The sequence below is a fragment of the Onychostruthus taczanowskii genome, unplaced genomic scaffold, assembly GCF_017590055.1.
Source record: "Onychostruthus taczanowskii isolate IOZ18803 unplaced genomic scaffold, ASM1759005v1 scaffold26, whole genome shotgun sequence".
In the NCBI taxonomy this organism is placed as follows: Eukaryota; Metazoa; Chordata; class Aves; order Passeriformes; family Passeridae; genus Onychostruthus; species Onychostruthus taczanowskii.
In genome coordinates, this window is record NW_024499906.1 from 593,269 (window position 1) to 620,629 (window position 27,361).

Below are 27,361 nucleotides of genomic sequence, written 5' to 3' on the forward strand. Positions count from 1 at the left end.
TACCATTTGGAAAGTGTTTTCTAATGTAAATCTAACTTCATAAAACTAGTTGCCTATTAGTTGACAGTGAGGAACTTTACCATTGTACAGCTCATGTTTATAACTTCCAGAATTCTTCAGAATTATTAGTAAGGTTCATCATGATTATGAAGAAGCTGCTTAGGATCCGTTAGAACAGCAAAACATTTGGTTGCTTACGATTCTGCAAAAATTTACGTGATTGGTAAGATTTGACTGCATTCAGACAATAATCCACATTCTGTACTGCAGATACATTCAATTACATCCTCAATATAAAACTTCTTATCATCCAAATAAACAAGGTTCTATTCAAACAGTTTTGTATGAGCACTCAGAGAGAAATTCAGCAGAATTAACTGTACAATTTATACCATCAATCCATCTCTCAGGTATAATTCTATCTTTACAAAACTATCTCAAAACATATGTGCTATTTCAGTCTTAAATGATCAGCATAAAACTTAGAAGGAATTTGCAGGTTACCTAGATTTTGAGTGCTTCTCAGCTAAAGAAATAGTGAAATTTCAACTATTTATCATAATCACATAAGATTCAAAGATACAGCTTAGAATGAAAAGTAGTTTGACATAAGATTAGTTCAAACATCAATGACAATTCAAAAAAAATCTAGTAATATGAAGCAGAGAAAGTGTAGTTTAAAATTACAAGAAAGTTAGTACCTACTATCCAACAGCTCACACGTGTGCATTTATACCCATTCTTATGCTTAAAATACCAATGTGCATCTCTCAGTATTTTTTGTTTAAATGACTTTTCTGTACCTTTTAGAAATGTTTCTATTTCTTTAATATAAATATTCCTATAAAGAAAATATTTACCTCAAATTATTTAGAAAATTACTATTGAAGCTGATCATTTTCTTTTTTTCTCCCCTTTGACCCTCTGGTCACAAATCACAAAAAACATAATAAGCAAATCTGTAATTTATCTTTCAGCAACTTTGGAAAGTAAACACAAAAAACATAGTCAAAAGCCTATTCAGAATTTTACTGTACAATTAGCTGAATTTTTTTTAACATGTTTCACTAATGCTAACCAAAAATCTAAATTAAACGCTCAACCCTGTCAGCTTTTGAGAAAACATGTTTTAGTTTTACTTTACTAGAAGCAATATTGCAAGTAAAATCAGTTCAAAATTAAGAAAAAAGTCATGATACATTATTATGTTAACTAACAATAGAGGCTCAGTAAAAAGAATACAAGGCAAAGAATAGAATAGTGCACTGTGGTTTTATTGATGGTAGCAATGACAATTTGCCTCTTTCATATGTAAAAAGTATTCAGCTTCATTTAACTAAGAACTTTAAAAAAGTCTTTTGTGGTATCAGGTCCAAATTCCTTCTGCTCACAGGAGCTTTCTTTGTTCCATCCTGCTGCTTGGAAAACCCCAGAATTTCTTCTAGAAGAAGTGTTCAGCAAGTTGGGAGCTGCCAGTGAATTCCCCCAGACTCCAAGAAGATTTCTAAATGAAAAAAACTAAAATACAACAGATAAGGACAAAAAGTATTGGCACTCAAGAAACCACAAGTACCCCCTGTCCTTAGGCTCTGTGCAACACAGGCTTCACTGTCACTTCATTTTCTTCCTCCAAAAGACTGAATATTTGCTTTTCAGTACTTACAGAGACACAATTCTTCAAAAGAATAAAAATCAGAAGGCTGCACTTCAATGCAATAAATATGATCGGTCTAATACAAAGAACACTTGCTGGTTAAGACTTCTCTCTCACAAAAGCACAATTTCTCCATTGTTAAGGACTTCAATACAGATTTTATAGCAAATGTGACAAGGTGTTGATTAGTTCTGTCATGGAGTAAAGGAATACCCAAAAAGCATATAAGGATCAAGCACTTACAGGTATACACTCTCAGATTCTTTCAATCTCCAAAAGGTCTGACCCTTCAAAACACTCATTTCTGATTATTTGCTCCGCTTCAATTTCAGACTATTAAGACATTCTACATAGGAAATGTAACCTCAGGATGTATTTTTCTTATTGTTAGATTCTAATTCTTGTATCTTGACTCTCCAGGATGATTTTCTTATTTTACAGACCCGTTAAACCTAGTGTTTGACTCATACCCACATAAAATTCCTTCTGACTGACTTAAAATGCTGACTTAGTGTTCTCCACCTCACACTGCCGGATATTAATAAATGTCTAGGTCAACTGCAACCACAGTGAGGTACTGACTATCCCATACTTCTACTTTATCTATCTGTCTTCATAAAAATCACCAGGTCAAGACTTACTGCAAATCTGCAGTGTTTGCTCCTCTCCATCTTTTTTAGAAGCCCCCTTTTCAAATACTGAAATACTGCAATAAGATCCCTTTAGACACTTCTCTTCCCCAGACTGAACAGCTCCATTGATCCAAATTCCACTTTTAAAAAACAACTCAGAATTTTAAAATCTTGAACCTTCTTCCACTTAAGACCCCTTGAAGTACAGACAAAGATTTTGAACTGATTATTTGGCAAAACTAATTCCAGATGTGCATGCCCAAATTCAACACCTGAATGAGTGTGCTGAACATTAATCCAAGAATCAGTACAGCCTCATTTCTGCACCACTGCCTTACTAAGTCCTCCTTGTCAAATGATATAATACAGGTAGATCTAAAAGGTTTTGGGTATGAATTGATACTTTGACTGTATGGACCTCATGCTTCATCTTTGTTACATCCCTTTCCTACCGAATACAAATATGGCCAGCAAACTCCAGGTTTTGTATTGTTTAAGTTGCCTTTGAGAACAAGATACCTTGAAATTTTAAATGCTACAAACTACAACATTAAAATTCTGTGGAATTTACCAATTTATAACATAAAATAATCATCATAAATGATTTTTCATCTCTTTAGGAAAAAGACATTAAGTTATTTAACATAACAGAGAGATACTCCCTTTCAGTAAGTAAAGGTGTCTCTAATAAATGAACTGTTGAAGAGGTAAAGCATCCTGCAAAAAAAGTTGTGCCTTACAGGATCCCTTAAAACTTCCCCAGTAAATCTTGTTTTCATTTAACAGGTTATAAAAAACTTGAAATAAGAACAGTATGCCATGCTCTCAAAAGTTCTAAGAAATGAAAAGGAGGCAGAATCCATATAGAAATCCACTTCTGGGAAGTGACATTTACTATTCCTGAACTTTTACATGTAAAGACAGTAAAGCTACATTGTTGTACAAGTCCAGGTAAGCTGAAAACAATTTAGAAAAGGACTGTGTTTGATGTTCTGCCTCCATTTAAAACCAGTGACAAATTGATTACACCAACTTATTTTTGGGAAAGCCCAATAGAAAGGAAAAGCTGTGAAGGCTTATTTTCTGTACCAGGTAAGTTTTGATACCAGATCTGCTGTCTATTTAAATCAGGATCCCATTATAATCTTTAAAATAAAGTATAGGAACACCTGCAAGAAAAAATCATCTGTGCCTTAGAAAGGTTGTTCCTTATCTGCCAACAAGTAACTTGTTCTTGAGATACAGGAGTTACTACCACTCTCCCTGGTGCCTCATGGCTGACCAAAGCTAAGTAGTTTTCCAGATTTATACTGTAAAATTAGAGAAATAGCAAAAATATTACCTAAGAAACCAAAAAATTCCTTGGCTTTGACTTCTGTGTACACTTCACATCTCTCATTCAACTGATCACCTTGACACTGCTCAGGCCCAACTGTACTGGTAAAAACTCTGCTCAGTGCATATTCCAGAATAATTTCTACATGAACTGTCACAGTACATGTTTACTAATAGTGATTGATACAAGTACTTAAAGTAGAAATTCAAGTTATATTGGCAAAAATAGAACAATTATCACCTCTCTTAAATTGCCAGTACTGGAATAAATGAAAAATACATTTTAAGATATACTCCAAAAAGTAGAATCATGTTTTTGCATGTCAGAAATACCAAAAGGTGCAGAGATGCGCTGCGTGTGCTAAACACAACAAAACGTGGAGGACTACAGTAATGAAAAGAAAAAAGAAATTAGTAAAAACAAACTGGCTAGTAAAAAGAAAATCAGATTCAATATAAAGACACACTGTGGGTGTACATCAAATATTATGTGACTTATCAAAGCTTTCTTTATTCAGGATAGACTTTTGATCGTCTTTTGTAAATTAAGGATTTAGAAGGTCAATCAGTGAAATGAAAGCAGCACAGTTTATGAGATTTGTTCAGTGAAATTACTGTAACTGTTCAATCTGGCTGACCTTTTAAAATGTATTAATATATGTAGCAGGTGTCTTTTCTAAGGATGATATATAATCCCTTAATTTCTGGTAATTAATAAAATATAGGTGCAAGTATATCCTCAAGATTCAAAATATCATAAATATTCTTCGTCTGTGCACCTCCCTATTTAATGGTGAACTCACAGATTTTATATTTCTCCTTCTCATGCAAGCAAAACAACAGAAAGGATATTTATTCACATAAATGGCTTATAAAAAGTAGAATATGGGACCTTGGACAGAGCTAGACAGTCCTGAGCTCAGCAGGGACTGCAGCTGCTTGTTTCAAATAAGCTTGTTTCAAATGTATGTGAATCAGAGGATCTTGCTGCTGCTCTCAGGTGAAAAAGCACCAGGAAAAAGCTTGCTGAGATGATATGACATAAAGAAAAAGCCAAAAGCTATTTGTTGAAGTGTTTTTATTGCTTTCCCTCTTCCCACAGATATATTAAGCTCTCCTAAGACACAAAATTCAGAGAAACAGAGATATCCAACTTCTATCATAAATATACCAATATCCTTAAGGAAAATAAAGAACAATCCAGATTTGTTTATTGTGAAATCTAAACCAATATATAAAGCTGGTACCTTATATTTACCTTTCTTTTCTTATTAATCAGTTTCTAGCTCGGGGGGGTTGATAAAATTGTTGAGTGGGTCGTGTGGACCGCCGTGGCTGACCATCACCTCCTCTGCGGAATTCTAGAGTTTGCTCATACGTTTCTTCTTCCTCCTCCTGTGGGTAAATAGCATTGTTTTAAATGAAAGAGGCAGAAAATGCATTATACATGAGTTGGTATATGCACACATACATACACACACAACATACAGACATTTACATGGAAGGGAGAATCCATGCATACATAGCAACTGCTTCTTCTGTGCTGATAACCACTTACTAAAATAAGTGAGGGATGGAAGCAGGCTTTTCAGACCTAGAAAAGCTAACAAAATCAAGCTAGCAAATCTCAAAACTCAATCCCCAGGGCAACAGAAGTTATCAAATATTTGAAGGGAAGAAAAAAAATCATATCTATTAAATAAAAATTATTTTCCAAGAGTCATACGGGCAACAAACTCAAGAAGCAAAATAACCTCAATAACCTGCCAGAGCAAGAGAAATATCAACTGTCAGGAGTTCACAAATGTGTGTGGAATGAAATAAAAGAATTAGGAAATAGAATTACAAGGAACAGCATCTGGAAATATGCATGCTTAATACACACATCTGAAACACTAGATAAAAATCTATGATGCAGTACTAATGATAAAAGCCTACAAGTAGAGTGAACAATTTAGAGATGTATTTTCAATGTGCAGCAACAATAAATATATGCTCTGGATAATGAGAGGGGAAGTAAATGTCTTTGCAATATTCAGTTACTCTTAGGCATCTTTATACCAGAAAGATATTCACAAAGTATATAGAATTCAGATGTGAAAAAATAATAAATTTTAAAACAATCAAGATACTGGAGAATGACTTACAAAGATTAAAATAACTATGTATTTATTTTGGTTAAGAAATATCGAATGGAAAAACATTCATCTAATGGAATATCTGAAGGTGGTACACATTGAAGAGAGAGTAAAAATTTAAGACTGTTAAGAGTTTATATCAAAGAAAAAATTATCGGCTGAAATAACAAAAAAAGCTCCCAAAGAATGAGTATGATTGTCAAATGCTGTCTCAGAAAAACAGGCTTGATTTAATTTCTTTAATATCTTTATACTGCAGCTGACACCAGGTCTAATGGGAACTTGCTGGAAGAAATCAGCTTTTGGGAAAAAGTACTGGATATGTAGCTCTCAGTCCCTTTTATTCACAACATAGGAACACAAAGCAACACAAAGCAAGAGCATTGAATGATTCATTAGAAGTTTATCAACAATTCCAACACACAGGAACTGTCAGAGTGAGGCATGCACATAACAGATTAAGCAAGTCAAAGCAGTAAAATATTTCACTTTAAGAAACAGAAAGGAAAACCTACAACTTAAGTTTCTTTCTGTTGTGAAAAGTGAGATCTTATTCAAGAAACCTCTCTTTCTGAATTAGCATGAATATGAATAAACATGCATTTTTAAAGTAACAGTTACAAACAACCACATTCCTCATGGTAAGGTCTCCTATTTAGAGGGCATATCTGTGGTCACAGCTGTATTTCCAGATTAAGCATTACTACAGAGAGCCTGAAATGACTGTAGAAGAAAACAGATTTTCAGCACTAAATACAACATAAATGATTTATATCTCTTAGTTTTACTGTAGCTGAAGGCTGAGAAACAGAGTTCTGCCATAAAACCTTTCTCAGTGAACTTTTCTACCACCTGTGGTACTATAAAATCCCTCACATAAAGTGGTTCAGAGACACTGATTATCCAGAAAAAAATCAATAGAGCATTAGATGTCTAACACAAAAGTTCACACAGTTTGCAAAATTGCTAGCCCTAGTTCAAACACTCAACTTAGTATATGAGATCATCTCCCATCACTGACAATGCAAATTTCACTAGCAGCAAATGTAAAAAAGTAAGCTAAATACCTGAAGTGGTCTAAATACCTTTCAGTATACCTTTTCAGAGTATAACTTTCAGTATACTCTGAGAAACATGAATAGCTGAAAATAGCACAGAAATTAAAGTTCTGTGTATACCATCTCAGCTGTAACAGTCAACCTCTTTCCAAGGTAAGCACATCAGAGTAAATTTCTACAGCAGCAAATCTTCATCAAATCTCAAAGTTAATGTTGTTGATCCTTTGAACTCAGTAAACCCAAATTAAAACCAGTATTTGTCTGACACACTTCTATTTTGGTGTAATTGCTTGGTGTAATTGTCTTTACACACTGAAAGAAACGTAAGAAATTTTACTACAATAGACAAGAGTGAAATGTGAAATCACATTCACTTTCTTGAGGCTCTGAATAATGCGGATATGAGCAATGCAGCAAATGGTAATAAAAAACGAGTTACAGAACACCTTTCAAGTGTTCCCTGATTCCTTTCTATGCACAGTTGCTCCGCACAGTTACTGACTGTTCTGTTAAACTCTGCCATCTCACCACATGATACATTGTCATTTCTTGGATCTTACCTATTCACATCTGATCCCAAATGGATCTAATGTTCTCCAAAATAACAATTTGCCAAGTCATATCTTTATTAAAATTTTCTTACTTTACAAGTAACTGAATTTCTTTTCTGTCATAATTTCTTAATCATTGACTTTCAATTCACTACTGCTGATCTTTCACCATTTATTGCCATTTTATTTCCACAGAATTAGAGAACAGATAAAGGTTGGAAAGGACCACTGGGGGTCATCTGCTCCAGCCTCCTGCTCAGGCAGGCTCATCTCAGACCACACTGCACAGGATTGTGTACAGACAGTTCTTGATTTCTCCAGTGAGGGAGAGCCCACAACCTCTCTGGACACTCTGTTCCTCTGTGCGGGCACCTGCACAATGATGAAGTTATTCCTCATATTCAAGTGGAACTTCCTGTGCTTCAGTTTCTGCCCATTGCCTCTCATTCTATTGGCTGGACCACCGAGAAGAGCCTGGCCCCCTCCTCTGGACACCCTTCCTACATTCACTCTCAGTCTTGTTCAAGTAAAACAGGCACGGCCTATTTATCCTTATTTCTATTTTAAGGAAATTGTTACTACCTTAAAGAAACAAGTAATTCCATTTTATGGACTTTTATCTCACTTTATTTTAAAATTTCTCCTACCCTACTAAAAACTGCCTTTTTCTGGAACAGCATGCACTCTTTGTAGGCAAAACTATGTGTATCTTATGTTCACTTCCTTGTTTTTAATGTTTTTCAACCAAAAAATTTTATCTGTCTATACTTCTTCCATAATTACTGCAGTTAGGTCACACATCTGGCTGTCAACTCTACTTTTCCAATCTTTCTCACTGCTTGCTTTCAATTTATCAGTTGCTTGTGACTCATACTAAATTATTTTTATCTATATAAGCTCTAGATTACATTTTATAAAGCAAAGGTGACCACAAAACTCTCTTAGAGCATCTTCATCCTCCTTCTATTATCAGTAGAAGCTTTATGTTAGAACACTGCTCTAAAAACTTATGTATTTTATCTCCATACTTCAGCTTATTTTTCATTATTTATCTAAAATTCTAGGATCAAGGACTCTGTTAGTACTTACACAACGCCCACCTCGGACTAGCAACACTGAGATTAAATGATAGCACTAGGCACAACTGCTAAATACAGGAGAAACTGGCAGACCCATAGGAAAAAGCAAGGAAAGGTTCACAATGCAAACAGTGAAACACACAAAGAATTATTTCTGCACTAACAGATTAGAATGAAGAGAGAGAGGATGGAACATGCCAGCATTCTTTAGGTATTTAAAAAAAGAGGACAAACAGGGAAGGATAAGTAATTTGAAAATTCATCTTCCATTCAAAGTTTTGCTGTAAAAATCTGCTGTTACTTTTGATGGTTTTTTTCCATCTCATAAGAAAAGCGGGAACTTTTGATGGCTTTTTTCCATCTCATAAGAACAGCAACAACTAAAGAAGGGTAAAATGGGAGCACATGCACAGCCAGTGCTTATATTTTGTACCCATATGCTCTGAAGAGCTTGTACCACCATCATATTTGACCAGGTGAGCTTAGTGAATCAGCAAGTAACTTCCATGCAGACAAGTGACTACCAGCCTGCTTTTACACAAAAAGGTCAATGGATTTCATAGCTGCAGAAAACAGTTATAAATCCAGCATACATTTAACATACTTCACCAATCAACTTATTCGTCAAATGAACAATATTAGAGCAGAGTAAATTTATACTTCATTAAAAGCTTTCTCTCTGAATTTCAACTGCAAGACTTCTTTCATTGCATTCAAAAGAACTGGTTAGAGACTTATTTTAAAACACAGTCATTTGAACTGAATACTTCATACATACATAACTTCTGAGAATGAATAGAAGGATTACAGTAATGAACCAGACAGAACTTAGGCATTGACACAAAAGCTGTGCTGAATGCTGTGCCCACATATATTTAGGAAGCAGTTGCAAGTCACAGCTGATCAGCTCCTGCACTTTTGCCACTTACGAAGTAGTTACCTCTGTCTATTACTGCTTACAGATAGAAAATTCTGCTCCATTCACTGGGGCCTTCTGCTGAAGCTTTTCAATTATAGCTCTCTGTGGGCTATTAAGGGATGAACACCCAAGCCTGTGCAGGGAGGCATGAAGAAGCAGCATGTAGAAGCAGTGTGGGGCCAGGGACTCTGGGACAAAGAGGAGACAGAAGGCAAAGAAAGCAGAAGATATTTTCCATTTAGGTAGTGTCAAATCTCTGTTTTAGTTAAGCTGTAGTTTTAACTTCACCCACACACTGAATGCATGGGGAACTTGCTGATTCAGTACAAAGAGAGTGTTGGCTTCCTTGCAAAATGACTTTGTCTTTCATGTGCATTTCAAATTCCATTTCCTGATCCAGATTTAATGCCTCTTTGCACTGCCCACTCTTCAGGCAACAGCTGTCTCCTGCTGTTAAAACACCAAGTGATCTCTTTTTTCTTGGTTAAATTCCTTTCTCAGATTTTGCTTCTTTTGCCTAATCATCCAGTGTTGAGCTCCTTGAATACTTGTTTTGATTTTTCCATTTTCTACTTACCAGTGCTTGGATCAACCAAAAACAGACTGCAAGATTATCCAGATGAATCAAAAAAAGAAAGCAGAGGAAATTCATACTATAGCTACATTGAAAAATTCATAAGTATTCTAAAAATAGCTACATGTAATTAATTTTTAATTATTTTATATGCAATATATTATATATCCTGTATTTGCAAGGAAAAAAATAATTTGCTGAAGTGTTTACAGTATTCTCTGGAACTTCTACTTTATCTGAATACTTAAATGGATTATTTGAATTCTTTAATAACTAAGAATAAAGCAGGATTTTGTGGGGGGGGGAAAGGGTTTGTTATACAACTTTAGAGTGGCTTTAGGCCATAATTTCAAAAATTACTATCAAATGAGGTGTAAAAAAATTAAGTAAAAGAGGAAGTATGACTAATGGGAGATTTTTCAAGGGTCTTAACCAAGTACTGACTTTTTTTTGAAGTGTCTATTACAGAATAATTCAACATATTTGTTCTTCATCAATTTTCTTTGCAAGATAGGCTTCTTACCTAAAATATCAGTTCTTTTCACAGAGTAATCTTCTCACAGAGTAACCTTTGTAAGCCTGCAGATGCTCACTTTTTTTCCCACAGTGCACAACACATCTATATTAAACTGGGCCTATGGGCAAATTCCTGAGTTAAATTATGATGAGAAGAGCAAGTGGGGTTCGAGGTTATACGGCTAGACCTGCAGTATACAGCTGACCTCTCACTGACATCAGATCATTAATATAAACTCTCAGCCCTATAATTGCCTTATCTTCTGTCTGTAAAGAACATGCAAGGTAAGCAATTGTAAAGGATCTAAAGGGTATATAAGTTCTTCTCCTACTTAAACCTCATGACCCAATAAGCACCTCGCTGCATATAGGACTTTGCAAGCCTTAGGTAACTAGTACAGATACGCGAGTATAAACCCATATAGGCTGCATGTACAGTCCTCTATAGGTAACTCTGGTTTGACTTATGTGTCTCAGGCATCAATAGCTTTGTTGAAGTTTCCAGCCCAAGCTTCACTCCAGTAACATTATGTATTAGGTAAAACAGTAGTGGCAGAAATGGAAATGTCAAATGTATCATGCAAATATTAGGAAATTTAATTGCTCTCAAATGGATAAAATTGTGTTGCTTTGTAGTACTGTATTATTTACTAAAAACACCCTGTGATTTTGAACTGCAACTACACAATTACTGTTTGTTGCCATTCTATATGCAGCCAGAATAATTCCTACCCCTTTACAAAATGTTTTAATCTACTATACTAGTGGCATCTTTCTCCTTCACTGCTTCTCAAGTTCTATGAGACTTTGATGTACCATACAAATAAGCTCTGTACAAAACCTTTTATCCAAGAGAAAAAAACAGTTAATATTTCCCTAATGCAAGAGCAGTCAATTTCAACAGCTAATGACCACCATACAACAAACTTGCTGTAATGGCACTTAAAAAATAAATAGAAAAACAGTAAAATATATAGCGATTGTTACCCTTATTTACACTTAGAAAAAGGAAATTATCCTTATGAGGGTATGTCTTTTTCTCCACTGAACACAGATGGGCCACAAGCAAATATGCTCCTAACTATGGTATGTAAAACTATATGGCAGGGAAGTATCCCATAATAACTGTTGCTTTCCCCTGTTCCAAATAATAACTTCAAGATGACCCTTCCCTGAATAGTCTTCTCTTTAGCATCTGAAATAAATTAATGATAATAAATATTTTCTGTTGAATTTCATTAAACAAACCTCTGAAAATTTTGTATTTTCATGGCCAGTTTTTGTAAAATTCTATAAAGTTCTCTCAGGACCAGCAATTTTTCAACTAATGCCTTATTACACATCAACTAAAGATACTCGATTTATAATAAAATTATTTGTTAATACTGAAAAATTTAATATACACTATTAATTTTAATTAGAATTATCTCATGTTTCGTCTGTTGAAAATACAAAGAAACTGAGTTTCAAAACCAGCTAATTTTTAAATGATTCTGCTAAAACCATAAACATCCCGAGTTTCACATGAAGTAATAAACACTAGAAAGAAAGCAGCAGAAAATTAGTAAATTTTTCAGAAAAAAAATCAAGAAATGGAAAATAAATGGATGGGCAAGGAAAAGAATTACATACTTAATCTGAAACAACTAAAAGCAACAACAACAGTTAACTTGGAATCAGACATTTCTTTGTACTTCATTGTTTCAACTGTGGAAACAAAGCACTTATTCGTTTTCTAAATAGACAATTTTTCGAATACATTTCCATAAAACTACAATAATGTAAGCCTGGGGCATGATTATCCCACAGACATATTGCTGGCTTATTGGTTCCCCTTAAGGGTATTGAACAGTTTATTCACACTTGCAGTCATTCCCTCTGGCACTCATGGAAATAAACACTCAACTCATACTGCACAGTTTGTGTGGAAATGGATGTACTTTCCTGCAAATTTGTCACTACGTTCTCAATACAGGAAAAAGTAATGAATTTTAAAAATTCCTTACAAGTACATATTTAAGCCATTCAGACCATATCCCTTTCACCAGTGAAAAGCTTCTTCACTGAGCACTATCAATATCAAACTAAATATTTAAAGGTTTACTTTCAATTTCTAAAAGCACAGAACTAATGGACACATCAGGTTTTCTCCATTCACCCAGAAAAAAAGCCACAAACTGGAAATGTTTTTGCCAGGCTGATAATACAGACTGAGTCCTAAACTATAGCAAAAAGCATACTTGCATAGACTGGAGGAAAAAAAATCAACACTCATTTTCTCTGCACAAGGCGCACTTGTGAGCAAACGCATACAAGTCCATAGAAGGGTGGAAGGGAGGGGGAAACATCTGCTGTACTGCTGAACCTGTTTTAGCATGTAAACAGAAAGTCCTGCCAACAGAAATTTCAGAAAGAAAGCACTCAGTGATGCCATGAGAAATTATCTAATGTTTTCCTGTTAGGACACAAAATCACTATCAAAATCTTAACAGGGAATATGAGAGTTTTAGTCACATTTTACATGAAAAAGAAGGCCATGTGCACAACCTCACTCACAACAGAATTTGACATACAAATCCCCCAAGTCCACACAGAGGTGTATATTTAGGAAACAAACACCTATGTGAATTGATTTGTGAATGACTGACCGCACACAAAAAAATTAGCAAGTTAAACATGGCAAAATTTATTTCCATAAATATACGGAAAAATTCAAAAGAAATATGTATAAAACAATGCCTAATTAAAAACTAAAACAAAACTGCATACAGGTGGTGCATGGAGGCAGCAATTTCAAAGAGTCTTGAAACAGAATCTGCCCATGAGACAACACAGAATAGCCCCATAAAAAAGAGAGTATCTTAACTTGAAAGTCAGGACCTCTACATTTCTTATACCTTGTACACTTTATATTTTAAAATAAAATTTTCCAAACGGCATCTACATTTTAGCTAATAACCATGACTTTAAAAATTAGACCATATCATCCTGCAAGTTCTACAACAGGTTCAAAAGATGATGATGAGCAAAATATGCTTAAAAATATTAGGAATTTTTATGCTGCTACAGGATAGAACAGTTGGTGGCTGGTCACACATGGTCTTCCCCAGGACTCAGTACTGGGGCCAGTTCTGTTTTATACATTTATCAGTAATCTGGTCAAGGGGATCAAGTGCACCCTCAGTCAGTCTGCAGATGACCCCAAGTTGAGTGGGAGTTGATCTGCTGGAGAGTAGGAGGACACTACAAAGGATCTGAATGGGCTGGATCAATGGGCTGAGGCAAATTTTAAGAGGTTCAACAAGACCAAGTGCCAGGTCCTGCACATGGATCACAACCCCAGGCAGCTCCATAGGCTGAAAGCAGAGTAGCTGGAAAGCTGCTCAGTGAAAAAGGCCCTGGGGGTGCTGGCTGATAGTGGCTGAACATGATCCAATGCGTGCCAGGAGGCCAAGAAGGCCAATGGCATCCTGGCCTGCATGAGCAATAGTGTGGCCAGGAGGACCACAGCAGTCCCCCTGTACTGGGCACTGGAGAGACCACACCTTGAGTGCTTTGTCAAGTTCTGGGCCCTGCATTCCAAGAAAGACATTGAGGTGCTGGAGCATGTGCAGAGAAAGGCAACAGGTGAAAGGTCTGAAGCACAAGTCCAATGAGGAGCAGCCTAAGAAGCTGGAGTTGTGCCTGTAAAAAATGAGGCTGAGGGGAGACCTTATCACTCTCCACACTTACTTTGAAGGAGGTTGCAGCAAAGTGGGTTGAAGAAAAACAAATCACCTTGCCAGAAAAAACTGCTGTCACGGTAAACTTCTACTTTTAGTTCTTATATTATAAAAGACTTATTTTCCTAGATATTATCACTGATAGCACCTGCAGGCCATCAAACAAGGAAGAATAATGCTCCAGCATTCCAGATATTAACCATCCCTGTATAAGGAAGTTTCAGTACATTAAGTAACATATCTATTGAATATGTGCTGTATACATACGAACGAGTAAGATCTGGAATCGCACACGCATACCCCACATACCCCACAGATTATATTCATCATCACTTCTATTCTGCAATACCAAACCAACCTTAGTAAGCAACCAGTCAGGAATACTACACCAATTCCTCTCATTTCCTCTTTAATTAAAATCCTTTGAATTAATCCATGAAATGTGGACAAACTTAGAACATCGAAAGTGAAGAAGACAGGGAAATCAGGAGAGAAACAGTGATGGCAAGAACAATCCAGATATTTTTACATGACTAACTTCTTTTACTCAACACATTCAATCTCAACACAGGCAATACACAGAAATCCAAGCAAAAAATCTTTCAGAATTCTCAAAACGAGATTCTGAAGAACTTTAATCACAGTAGAGCAGGATCAAAAACAATACTTTAAGCAGATAAAGCCATGCTATCTTAAAACAAAATTGCAACTCAGTTTAAAGGAAAACATTTAGTGAGGAACAGTCTCAAAGTAACCCAAGGAAGGCGCCCATATGCACTTTCCAAATAATGAATTGTCATTATATGCAATTTGCAATTACAATTAATAACAAGAGGAGAAGAACAGTGTAATGTTCCAAGAGTCCTGCTTTAACTGTCACAACTATTTGCAATAATTGTAAACCCCAAGAAGAATATGTCCTTAATCTGAATTGTAGAGCTGGTAATTATTAGTAACAATATTTCACAGTCTGATGAATATTAAATGCTCAAGGTGAAGACTCAAATTTATTTTACAATGCCTAATGAAAAAAAAAAATTGAAAGCCCCTGGTTTATGCCCACTTGGTAAAAATTACCTCCTCAATTGAAATTTACCTCCTTTCAGTTTATTAAAAAGAAAAACGCTATTCTTTAACCACCATTTCAATGTCAGTAACTGCGGCCTAGTAACTTTCAGAGGAATAGCTAAATTGTGACTTTCTGTTTATATTGCAACATGTATACAAGAAGTTAAAGTCTCAAAAACTATGTAGCTTCTCAGAGGATAAGGTGCTAAAGAAAAACATTTACTAGCAGTTGATCAGGGTAAGTGGTTTCCAAAAACTTTGTCTCAAAATAATTCCCCTTAAAAGAAGGCTGGGGAAATAAATAATTACATAAAGAATTATCCTGAGAGAACCTGAAGGTTAACTGTGTGTTGGGCATGTATGATGGTGTACTGTAAAAGATGCAATGGAATTTCAGGCAGTATTTCCAGCGAGTACAAAAAGTCTCAGGTAAGAAAAAAAAAGTTTAAGGTAGACTATGGAAAGCAATTTTTCAGCCTAGGAAGTACTGGAAAATCACCATATCTTGACAAGACGGAAATTCAGGCACATCCCAACAAACTTACTGCCTACATCTCAAGTGCTTTCTTAAAGCCAAAAGATAGCCTTTGTGGAAACCAAAGTCACACTCGTAATGTTTTAGATTAATTCAACAAATGTCCACCATCAATCAGGAAGGTGAGTAGCCCAAAATACTCATCCTTCATTTAATGAATTGAGTCACTGAATTATTTTGAACTGTAAAATTATTCTAAAGATTTTCCTAACAGTACAGAAGCCAAAGAATTAAAGACACCAAAGTCTTCTCTGATGCAATACTCAGGGACATTTTTCCTACAGGAATCTTAGAACTAATTAAGTTGACTGTACCATTCTTTTACCAGCCTCAGTTCTTGTGTAGTGAATGAGGACAGAAGCTATGTAAGAGATCCAACCAGGACACATTCATCTACTGCACCTACTTAATTATTCAGTGGGAAACATTTCCTGCTTTACACACAACACAAGAAGACCACAGTCTTCTGCCAAGGGCATCCAGGCCTAAGAGCCATAAAGAAACAGCACCCAATTCTTCAAGTAGTTATTAGCCTGTCATAAAAACATTTGAAGGGTTTAACACCTCCATAAAACAGGTAAGCAAAAGTCTTCTCCAGCTTAAAGAAAACCTTTACCATTTTGTGGTTTTCAGCACTGCTCTTTACACTGCTGGGGACAGTTCAAACACCTTCAGAAAACTAAGAGGAGTTTACCTCTTCACTTACCTGAAATGGAAAGCTACGACCAAGCCCTGAATTACAGTTTAAGGTAATTCAACAGACACAGAAGCTCTTAAAGCCTGTGACAAGACACAATGTTATCAAACTTGAACACTGAACTGTCTACCGGAAAGAATTAACTGCAATCCTGTTATTTTCCTTCCTCAGCTCATTCCTTACTGGAGGAATGAGTTGAGAAAACCTGCAAAGTGGATTTTCAGTCTCCACAGAATAAACAAACTCTAGAAAACCCAGGAATATATATAATATTTATGTCTCAATAAGAATTTTTGCCTTGTTTTATCTTTATGCAGAAATACAGAGCAAGATACTGCAAGAAGAGGAAACTAAGTTAAACTTAGGCTTCACTTCATAATTGGAATTCTTAAGGAATTAGAATATTTGTAAACAAAGAATCCATAAGAATTCCAGCTTGTTTAGAGAACAAGCAGTTAAGGCCATTATGTAAGCGAAACTACATACAGAGGGAAGACTACGATCTTTATTTCCTTTATACAGCAGTAGAAAACAAAAAAAGGTAATTGTAGTGTAAATAGGGTGGAAAAAAGCCTATGACATTACTAAAGAAATAGAGAATGGAAAACAAAGCAAAGACTTACTTGCCTTTGGGGGAAAATGTCACAAGATAAACACTTAGACTGTACATTTTCATAATTTATTAAGGGAAAAACATCCTACAAAATAGAGAATAAAATTAAGACTTAGAGTTTAAAGTATTGTCTTGACTTTATTTTTTTTTTCCACAGAACAAATTATTAAGTGATTCAGGAAAGTCCTTTCAAAGCTTTTCAGTTGTTAGTATAATTTTACATTGCTTACAAATAAAAACAAGCAGTTCTTACTTCTACAATAGCATTTCAGTGACTTTTTTAAAATTATTTTATTAAAATACTTTAAGTGACCCCTGCTACAGAATACAATATTGTAGTGTTACATACAGGACACTTATAAGAACTTTAGAATAGTGGAACCCAAATGCAGTTTTATTATTAAAAATATCTATGAATTGCATACCTAGGACATATTTTTCAGGCACTAAGAAAAACAATAAGCTGTTCTAGTGTTCTTAAATGTATTTATATTGCTATTGTATGTGATTATTGAAAAAAAATCCCCACTACCTTTTTGGTTTACCTCATGTAAAACTCAGCTTTATCTTCTACTTCTAGCCATCAGAAAAATAAATAGCTACATGTAAGGTGTCAGACAGACTGAAAACTTACAAGAACTCTGAGCAAACTGGGTAATGGACAGTACACAATCAATTATTATACTTTTTTCATTAAGGTGGTAAGCACAATGTATTCTGAGAATATGAGGCAAAGTTGATATACAGTTAAGACAAGAGAAAACAAAACAAAGCAAAAAAACCCAAAAAAATCCCAAACAAACCAAAAATCACTTATAAAGGTTGCCAAAGGCAGACCAGAAGATGAGGTGCTTAAATAATATGTAATGTCATCAAAATAAGGTCTCTGTGGTACTTTGGCTGTTCTTTCAAGTGACTAGCCAAGCAATGTTTTGCTTTGCTTTTTTTTCTTCCTCCCAGTGGTATGCTTTCATCGGTTTGTATTTGTTGGACAAAAATTAAATTCAACATGAGTACTAAATAAACAATACTGAAACAAACAATAAAGAATAATCAATTCTAAGACATAGGCTAAATTTATGCCTTGATAGAGTTCACTAAATCTCTCAGTATCAGCAACTCTTTCAAAAAGGAGTCTGAATTAGAACTCATACATGTTTTCAGCGCAGACAGTTAAGAAAGATGAAGAATAGTGTAATCACAGAATATACTGAATGGAAAGGACCAACAATAATCATCGAGTCCAACTCCTGGGCCACCACAGGATATCCCAAGAATCACACCATGTGCATGAGTGCATTATGCAAATGCTTCTTGAACTCTGTCAGTGTGACCACTTCCCTGTTCTAGTGTTCTCTGGGTGTAAAATCTTTCCCTGATATCCTCCCCTGAATCATGCCATTTCATGTCACTTCCTTGGGTCCTTCACTGGTCACAAGAGTGAAGAGGTAGGTACCTTCCCCTCATAAAGATGTTGAAGACACCAACGAGGTCTGCCCTCAGTCTCCTTCTGGCTGAACAAACCAAATTACCTCAGCCGTTCCCCACACGGCTTCCCCTCAATGCCCTTCACCATGCTTGCTGCCCTCCTTCAGATGCCCTCGAATAGTTTGATGTCTTTCCTATATTGTGGTGTCCAAAACTGCCCCCAGTACTCAAGATGAGGTCACACCAGTGCAGAGCAGAGCAGGACAATCCCCTCCTTTGAGTGGTTGATGATGCTGTATCTGATGCCCCCCAGGACACGGCTGGCCCTCCTGGCTGCAAGGGCACAGCGATGACTCAACTTGCCACTGACAGGACCCCCAGGTCCCTTTCTGCAGCACTGCTTCCACCCTCTCATTACCTAGTGTATACACACAATCAGGATTGCCCCATCCAGGGTGGAAAATCCAGCACTCACCCTTGTTAAACCTCATACATTTGGTGAGTTTTGGCCCAGCTCTCTGATTTGTCTGGGTCTCTCTGAAGAGCATCTCTGCCCTCGAGGGAGTCGACAGCTCCTCCCAATTTGGTGTTATTGGCAAACTTATTTCTTTGAGACCTATGTCTAAGTTGTATGTCTAAGTAAAATGAAGATGTTGAGTATGAGGCTGAGTATGAAGCCTGCAGAACCCCACTAGTGACCAGTCACCAAAACTCTGATGTCACTCTGTTCACTACAATTCTTTGCACCTGACCTGAAAGCCAGCTGCTCACACTCCACATAATGTGAACTGGACATTTTCTCCAGGAGGGTACTGTGAAAGACAGCATCAAAAGCTTTACTGAAGTCCAAAAAAATTACATCAACTGGCTTTCCTAGGCCAGCTAGGTGGGCTGCCCTGTTATAGAAGGAAATCAGGTTTGACAAGCAGGACTCTCCCCACACAAAGCTGTGCTGGCTGTGACTGATGAGTGCATCAGGTTTTCCAATACCTCCCAGAATAATCTTTTCCATTATTTTACCAGACACTGAAGTGAGACTGAAAGGTCTGTAGTTTCCATGGTTCTCCTTGACCTTCTTGAAAATTGGGATAGTGCCGACCAGCTTCCAGTCAGCTGGGACCTCTCCAGATTCCCAAGACTACTCAAAAATCATTGAGAGAGGTTTTGTGATTACATCAGCCAGTTCTTTGAGGATTCTTGGATGAACCCCATCAGGCTCCATAGATATGTAGGGATCTAGCTGGAGGAGCAGATCCCACACAATTCCACAGTCAGGTGTGAGTTGATTCTAGCAGTCATGGTTCTCCAGCTCCGGGCACTGAGACACCCTTGGTCCATCACCCATGTTGAAGATGGAGGCAAAGAATGCCTTAAATACCTCTGCCTTGTCCCTGTCCCTGTTTGTGAGGTGACCATCCTCATCCTGTAATGAACTGATGTTATTTTTACACTGCCTATTGCCATCAATATATTTGAAAAAACCTTCTTTTTTATTGCCCCCAACATTTCTGGCAGCTTCAATTGAGTTTCAGATGCATAAATTTTCTCTCTATAGTGGCAAGCAGCATCTCTGTATTCCTCTCATGCCACCTGACCCTGCTTCCACTGGGCATACACCTTCCTGTTTTTGTTATATTTCCAAGACAAGATTGCTGTTCAGCCAAGCCAGCATTCTGCCTCGCCTGCTTGACTTCTGACTTTTGGGAATTGCCTGCTCCGGTGCCCCTAGGATGTTTTAAAAGTGACCAGCACTGATGGACAAAAGCACCTGCAAAAGGGACTTTACTTAGCTCTCTGGAAATAATCTGGAACAACTGAAATAAAAATCAGCATAATATTTCCAGTAATACATGCTCCTTGGGGCCAATAGCACTGATCAGTGAAAGAAAAGTAATCATTGAAGTCAGTTTAAAATCTGTTTTGTTCTCTTGTAAATAGGAAATACACCCAAGTTACTTGAATCTTAAGTCGAAGAACTAAGCAGCATTATAACTTTATTTTGCATTCGTGCATGCTATCTAGATTTCTTTACAATAAGAACACTGAGACAAAGAAAAATGGTCAACAGTGTTCAGCTTAAAAGACAAATCTGAGTATCAATGGGTGATTAAGAACAGCAAATGCATAATGAGGATTATGCTTAGCACCCAAAAATAAAGAAGAGGTAGGTCCTAACCAACTTTCTTCTGCAAATATCCTATAGCTGCAAGGAACTTTGAGCAACAAAAGAGTAATTTGTCAGAAAACAACTCATTAAAATTATGTTTACTGTGAAGATGTTGATTGGCATTTACCTTGTGTAACTGTAATGATCTGAAATTTCATTGTTTAAATTTATGTAATTCAACTAGGTTACCTTGAGAGAAAAAAAGAACCTTGAGAAAGGTATTTTTCACTTTTGAATGGACTGAAAGTCCTTGGAAATTCCTCTTTTGTCTCCAGTAATAACAGAGAAAGCCTTAGTGACTCAATCAGGACACAGCATGATGTCAGGACTATGGTACTTACTGTCAGAATCACCCTTGTGTCAGCTTTAACAAACTAACTCTGAAATAAATTAAGACAATTTGGGGGAACAAAAACGTGGTCCATTTCATTCCATTTCAACCTGTGGCTACATGACTGACAATCCAACATGGGAGGAGAGGGATGAGGAAGAACACATGATCAGACATAGGCAGAAGAGGGAAAATGACCACCTCACTACTAGGATCAAGTGGGAAATGGCACCTCACTATCAGGATCAACTTAGTCTTAATACTAGGCCAAGTTCTTAGACTGTGAGAGCTAACATTCAGTGGCTTAAAGTAAAACAAAAGTCACTCCCCAAAACTGCAATCAAATGAAGAAAAGTCTGATTATTAACCCAGAAAAAGGGTTAAAATAATACAATCATACAGTACATAACTAGCATCTTACAGGTCAGCTAGTAGGACAAAAAGAAGGCAAGATAAAGGGTAAATTTTCATACAAACAGCAATGCATCAGCTGGGAGGAGTTTCAGGTATGTTTTTAAGTACAAAAAGGCCATTTCGGAGGCATCTGAGAGCTACAGTCAATAATGCATGTTAAAAGACCACTGGGAAACAGGAGTTGATGTCCAGCCTCTGCAGCAGTAGTAACATGGTTCTATGACCCAAAAGTAAGAGCTTAAAATAAGCCCAGTCAACTCATCATTAAGGAATCAATATGCAGATGTATATTTTTTGTGCAGCCTTTTACAGTAAGAGTAAACAGCAAAGAATTGTGCATTCTTGATATTTTTTTAATTGAAATGTATCTCTGCTTCCATGATATTCACTAATAAAGCCTTTTAAAATTTCCAGCTTCCATAAGGCTAATACATTCTAAACTTCATAAAACAGATTTTGATGCATACATGACCACTACAATATTTGGCAAAGAAGAAATCATTGAAACAAGAATAAAATCATGATACAAAATAAAGGGATACAGATGTGTATTTTTAGTCATACATACACATGTAGTGAAAAGCTTCAGAACATATGTTTTAAATGACTGTTTCCTAACCCTTACAGAACGACATACAATGTACATGAAATAAAACAAAAAATTGGGTTGAATAAAGTAAGTAACAAATTTTAAGAGAGAAAACATGCATAAAACTGTTTGGTTCACAGATCAATTATTCATTTTCAAATAATACAATTGAAATTTATTATACAGGAAGAATACCACATCATAATACATGTCTATCAGGTTTCATATAGACAAGTAAAATCAGAGATTTTGTGCGTGTACTTTGCAACTATTTTCTACACATGTAGGTAGCATTCTTTGCATGAGTAGGCATTAATTAGTTAAGAGTTACATATTTTGTACAGACTATGTAGTTTATATTTTTTAATACAATTTGTTATCACATACCCATGTGTCTGCATGAACAGGCCTGATGTTGCTGAGAAGCACCTCTTCATAATTTCCATAATCACAGAATTTAACAACTGCAGTTGTCCCAGAAGAATGGAGAGCTTCAATTTCTGCCCGGTAGAACTTAAAAAGAAAAATTTTCAAAGGTCACAACCAGAAATACCACAAACACTTAAAAGCTTCTTTTTCAAATATGTCTGTGTGTGTGTGTATGTGTATATAGACTTAGTCTTAGTCAATATTACATTTTGTTTTAAATTTGTACCAGATATGAAACCAGATATCTTAAAATTCCACATGGCAGACTCCAAGGACATGGCAGAACGTATTTAGAATACTCACTGAGAAGACAGGCAGCCTATTTAAGTAGACTGAGCATTTAAAAGATCTGTTTTCATCTCCCTGAGAGCAGAACAAACTCATCACTAGAACAAATGCTGCTGTATACAGAGAAATGCTATAGTAAGATGTTTACTTAAAATATACATCTGTAAGTGCTTATCAGCCATATACTGATATGGCTTGTATGTATGTACTAGTATACCTATCTTATCACACAACAGAACATGATAAAATATCATGAAAATATTATAAAACTGCCTCTTCATAGAGTGTGTTTTCTAAACACAAAACTAGGGGTTTTTACATTTATGCAAACATAGCTTTCTTGAAGGTATTCAATCACTTTTATCTGACTGAACACAAAAAAATATCACTGCCTCCTAACATGGTTAAGCTCAGTACTGTATTTTACCATCACATTGTAGAATTGTCTTAGAAGTGAGTAGCAGCTTTTACTTAAACTACCAAGAAACCAATTACTGCCCAAAACACACCTTCTAATCTGCTGAATACAGTCTGGGATTATGTCATATGTATTTATCTTGCAAGGTTTGTAATTTCAAAAATTTCAAGATCTCATTTCAGAGTAATGCAAGTACTCTGAAAATAGGAAACAATTCAGTAATGTGCCATTATACTTCACACCAATCCATCAACTCAAGCTACATATCCCTATTTAATGGAATCAACTGACTATATGTGGCCACTGCCAAAAATCCTGCATGTTTTATCATTGGTTTTAGTCATACCAGCAAAAAACAGAAAAAATCAAGTTATGCTGCTGAGCTAATACAGACCAAAAAAAAAAAGGAAAATGCTTTTAATAAATATAATAAAGTAAATGTAACAAAAAATTCTTTAAAAGCAGAAAAAGGTGTGAATAAAACATACTTAAAGAACAATAATATTTAAGGTAATTCTCAGATCATCAGAAAGGGCCAAAACCCAAGGAAACTATTCACGAAGAGTGGCAGAGAACAGGTGATAACAAATCAAAGAGAACAGTGTAAAACTTTCTTAGCAAAGGAGAAGAAAGCAAAATGTCCTGCTGCAGGAGAAATCTTATTAATGGGGAAAAGAGCTGAAAATGAAGTATTTAAACTTATAAAAAAGCAGTAATACAAAACTATCATGCAGCATATTAATTTGTCCACAAATTCTTTAGCTAATAGCATATAAGTGCTAATCAAAATTAAGCCTTTTGCGTTTCTGTTCTGTAATGATCGAAAGAAGACTGGCAGGTTTTTTACAGCTCCACTCCTGCAGACTTTATTCTTTCTTTGTGCTGCTAAAGGTTGTGTGCTGACTTGCTCCAGCAAAAGGTATTACACCTCTACCACTACAGATAGTCTAGACAGCACACAGGTTTTGTTTCTCAGCAAAGAATATGGGCACCTAGATCCATACATTCATCCCTTCAAATTTTTGGCACTTAAGTCAAATGCTTCAGTAAGGAGCTTAAGACATCCTAACCTCCCATGTACATGAGAGAAACAAGGACTTGATTTAGAGACTTTAAAAGTTTTGTGCAGTGAACGTAAGTGACATAGGTCATAAAATAAAAAACAAAGCATGGAGCTAGGCAAGAAGCACACTGCACATCTATGAACAAAGACCATGTCTCTGTGGTAGTGTGATAAATATCTCTCATGCATGAGTAAGAGAACACCAGAGGTACAATTTGAGATAGTTCTCATTTGGCAAAGGCATACCTTGTTGTCTTCCCAATAAAGAGCAAAACATTGATCCCCTGGTCTCCAACTTTTTCCATATTCCATGTGACTCGATGGTTCCAGTATTTTCTCTGGTTTGATGGGCCCAGTTCTCCTTTTGGGACCGGTGTTGTAATACAACATTTTATCATCAAAAGATGGGATCGCAGTGGGTCCTGATGATTTGATAGGTCCTACTCGTCTTCCTTTCTGATGATGCTCAGTATCTCCATTTGGTACAGCATTAAAATTATCAGTCCTACTGGGATTTTGGTAGTCATTATTAACACCAAAATGTTGCTCACGTTTTACCATAAAGGATTCACTACTTATTGTTCGTGCCTTCCTATCACAAAAATTTTCGGAATTGTGTGTTTGGTTGTCCCTTTTACCACGTTTCTGGTTATTGTTGTCTGTCACATCTTGAGCAGCAGAATTTTCCTTGAATTCTGAGAAAGACACTCCTTTTCCTACTCTGTTTTGCATGTTGTTATCCCTTTTTTTGAAAGTAATATCACTCTGGTGAGTGGTTATGGGATAACCCAAATCCTTTGACCTATCACTTCTAGCATAATGTCTGTCACTTTTATTTTTTTCATCTGTCCAGTGTTCTAAAGAGCTGTGCCTCTCAGGACCTCTGTTTCTTGGTAACCCACCACTTTCCAAAGCCTGCCTTGAATTCTGAAAATCCTTTTGAAAACGAGGGGGTTTCTCATTCCTCGGTTGTCTCATGTCATTGCGAGAAACGTGTCTTGAATGATTCTCTTTGATGCCATTCTGTTCCATATTCATAACTTTGTGCTGTACTTGATGTGTTGGCTGAAATTGCAATTTTGGTTCTACAAAGAAAAAAATTATTTCAATTAACATATTTCACACAAATACATTTTATAAATACTGTTTCAGACTTTGATAAAGGAACAGTATTCTTCAGAAATATATGCACCTTTGTGACATGGAAATGGAATGGTACACACAGAGAATTTACCAGACACATTTGAACTGCAATTCCTAGTTATCTGAAAATATACTCTACTCTGGGCTGTACTGAGAACCAAGCCCCTATGAGCAAGAGAAAAGCCAGACATAAATTTCCAGGAGATTACTTGTTCCTCCCTATGGACATCAACAACCCACTTGAGTAAGAGCCCTTTAAGACAGAAAAACAGAATTCCAAGATGGAGAAAGGAGGAGAGAGGAAAATGAGGATGAAAAGGGAATACTTCTAATCTGAATTAAACCTTTCTGTAAAAATACCTTGTTAACAGTTATTCAGGATACAAGAGAAAAGACAAGAATCAGAAATGATTAAATGAGCAGAGCTGGCAAAATGTAGATAACAAAAATAGTAGCAAAGCCCAGGAATCTGGACACTCTGATCAGTGAGCTGTAACAGGACTTTCTCAAGCGCCACCTTTAAGAGCTTCAACCAGAACTCTTAACCGATGAGAATAAAGACAAGATTATCATGAATATAAATAGAGAGTAAACATGCTATGGCCTGCTGGAGAGGAAGGGAGCTGTGAACATCTGTGGAACTTTTTATGGAATTAGGAGCTTTTTAGGCAAACATGAAATTTGTAATGGGTTGTTTAGGTGAAGAGCAAAAGGAGGGGAGAAATGAAGATGAACCCAGGGGAAAATAAAGAAGAAATGAGATTAAACAGGAGAGCTGCAAATAAGTAGTTTCCTGGTCAATAGAGTCCTGCATGTGATCACTGTAACCTGTCTCATCTCCTTATTAAATTCTCTTTCTAAATTCTCTGTTGTGTATGTGAGGGGACATGTTTTTAAACTAGCAAATTTGAGATAGGATAAGCTGGTAACTGGGACAAGGAACAGTAAGAGAAACCATGAACACTGGAGAGACCATGGGTCTTGAAGGCCATCTGCCAGGGAGACCCCAGGTCTGGGCTCACACAGTGGCCAAAGCTATATAAAGTACATTCATGTAACCCTCCTACCAGCTCCAGGCTGTACCAGCCAACAAGCTGGAGCAGAGGTGAAGTGGGTACCACAGGTCAGGGGTCTCCTGGCCAGGACAGACCCACATGGGTGTGTGCGTGTTGGTGGCTGGGTATCAGATCTGCTAGCAGACTTTAAACCTGATGGAAAAGGAAAACATAAACCCATTAAAGGGATTCATGTTTACATGAGCAATTTTGTGCCATGTGGGTGGCTGCAAAGGTGTCATTTTCTTGCTTGTGTCCATGAGCCTGGCATGTGCATGGGTGTGGTGGGACTGTGCAGTCAGGCTCTCACACATTCCCACTGAAAGGAATGTTACCACTACAAACAATGAATGCTGATACCTGACAGCAAATGTATCAACTTGCATAACTACATGCAAGATTGCAAGTTAAAAATAAAATGTAAATTTTACCTGGTTTATTTTTCTTTTATAAAAACCCTTTCAAGCATCACATGATTAGTAGTAGCTCACAGAATTTTTATCAATTTAATTTACTAAATTTCCCAATAAGAATCTAGCTCAATTTTTACATATAACTTATAAAAGTCACATTTGCTTTACTAAAATGACCTGGTGCTTTTGTTTTTTTTACATGGCATAAGGATACATATGGCTTAGCCTGAACACGATCTTGGTAAAAATACATCTTACTCTATAATATATTAGTTTGAAACCAATCACATTTTAATGAATTAATATGTAAATATATACTACTCAGAAAGACACAAGAGTATAAATATGCATTTTATTTTTAAAAATGTAAAGATGACTTTAAATCTTGTATAATTAATTTTGTTCTGTTAGAATAACACTTTTAAAGTTAGAAGTACTTCTTTATTTCTTCTTTACAAATGAGATATGAGAATACTGTTTTTCTTTATATCTGTAACTTTTCACTAAATAGCTTCATTATACTCTTCCACTC

At 36.2% G+C, this 27,361-nt stretch overlaps 1 protein-coding gene across 8 annotated transcripts in view; it reads right to left on the reverse strand.

Moving 5' to 3' along the window:
- Positions 1–1,260: 1,260 nt before the first annotated feature.
- The window catches only part of TDRD3 (tudor domain containing 3), a 91,987-nt gene continuing 65,886 nt past the window's right edge, over positions 1,261–27,361 (reverse strand). For 4 of the 8 annotated variants that reach the window (XM_041407237.1, XM_041407244.1, XM_041407243.1 and 1 more), the window contains exons 11-14: positions 24,465–25,303; positions 22,408–22,533; positions 9,388–9,552; positions 4,896–5,016 (exon numbers count right to left, since the gene is read on the reverse strand). In XM_041407237.1, the coding sequence (XP_041263171.1) occupies positions 9,397–9,552; positions 22,408–22,533; positions 24,465–25,303 (1,121 nt within the window). In that variant the 3' untranslated portion in view covers positions 4,896–5,016; positions 9,388–9,396. Of the gene's footprint in view, positions 1,519–2,438; positions 2,441–4,868; positions 5,017–9,387; positions 9,553–22,407; positions 22,534–24,464; positions 25,304–27,361 lie in introns of those variants that run through there. The other 4 variants (XM_041407241.1, XM_041407239.1, XM_041407242.1 and 1 more) reach the window with 4 other exon arrangements.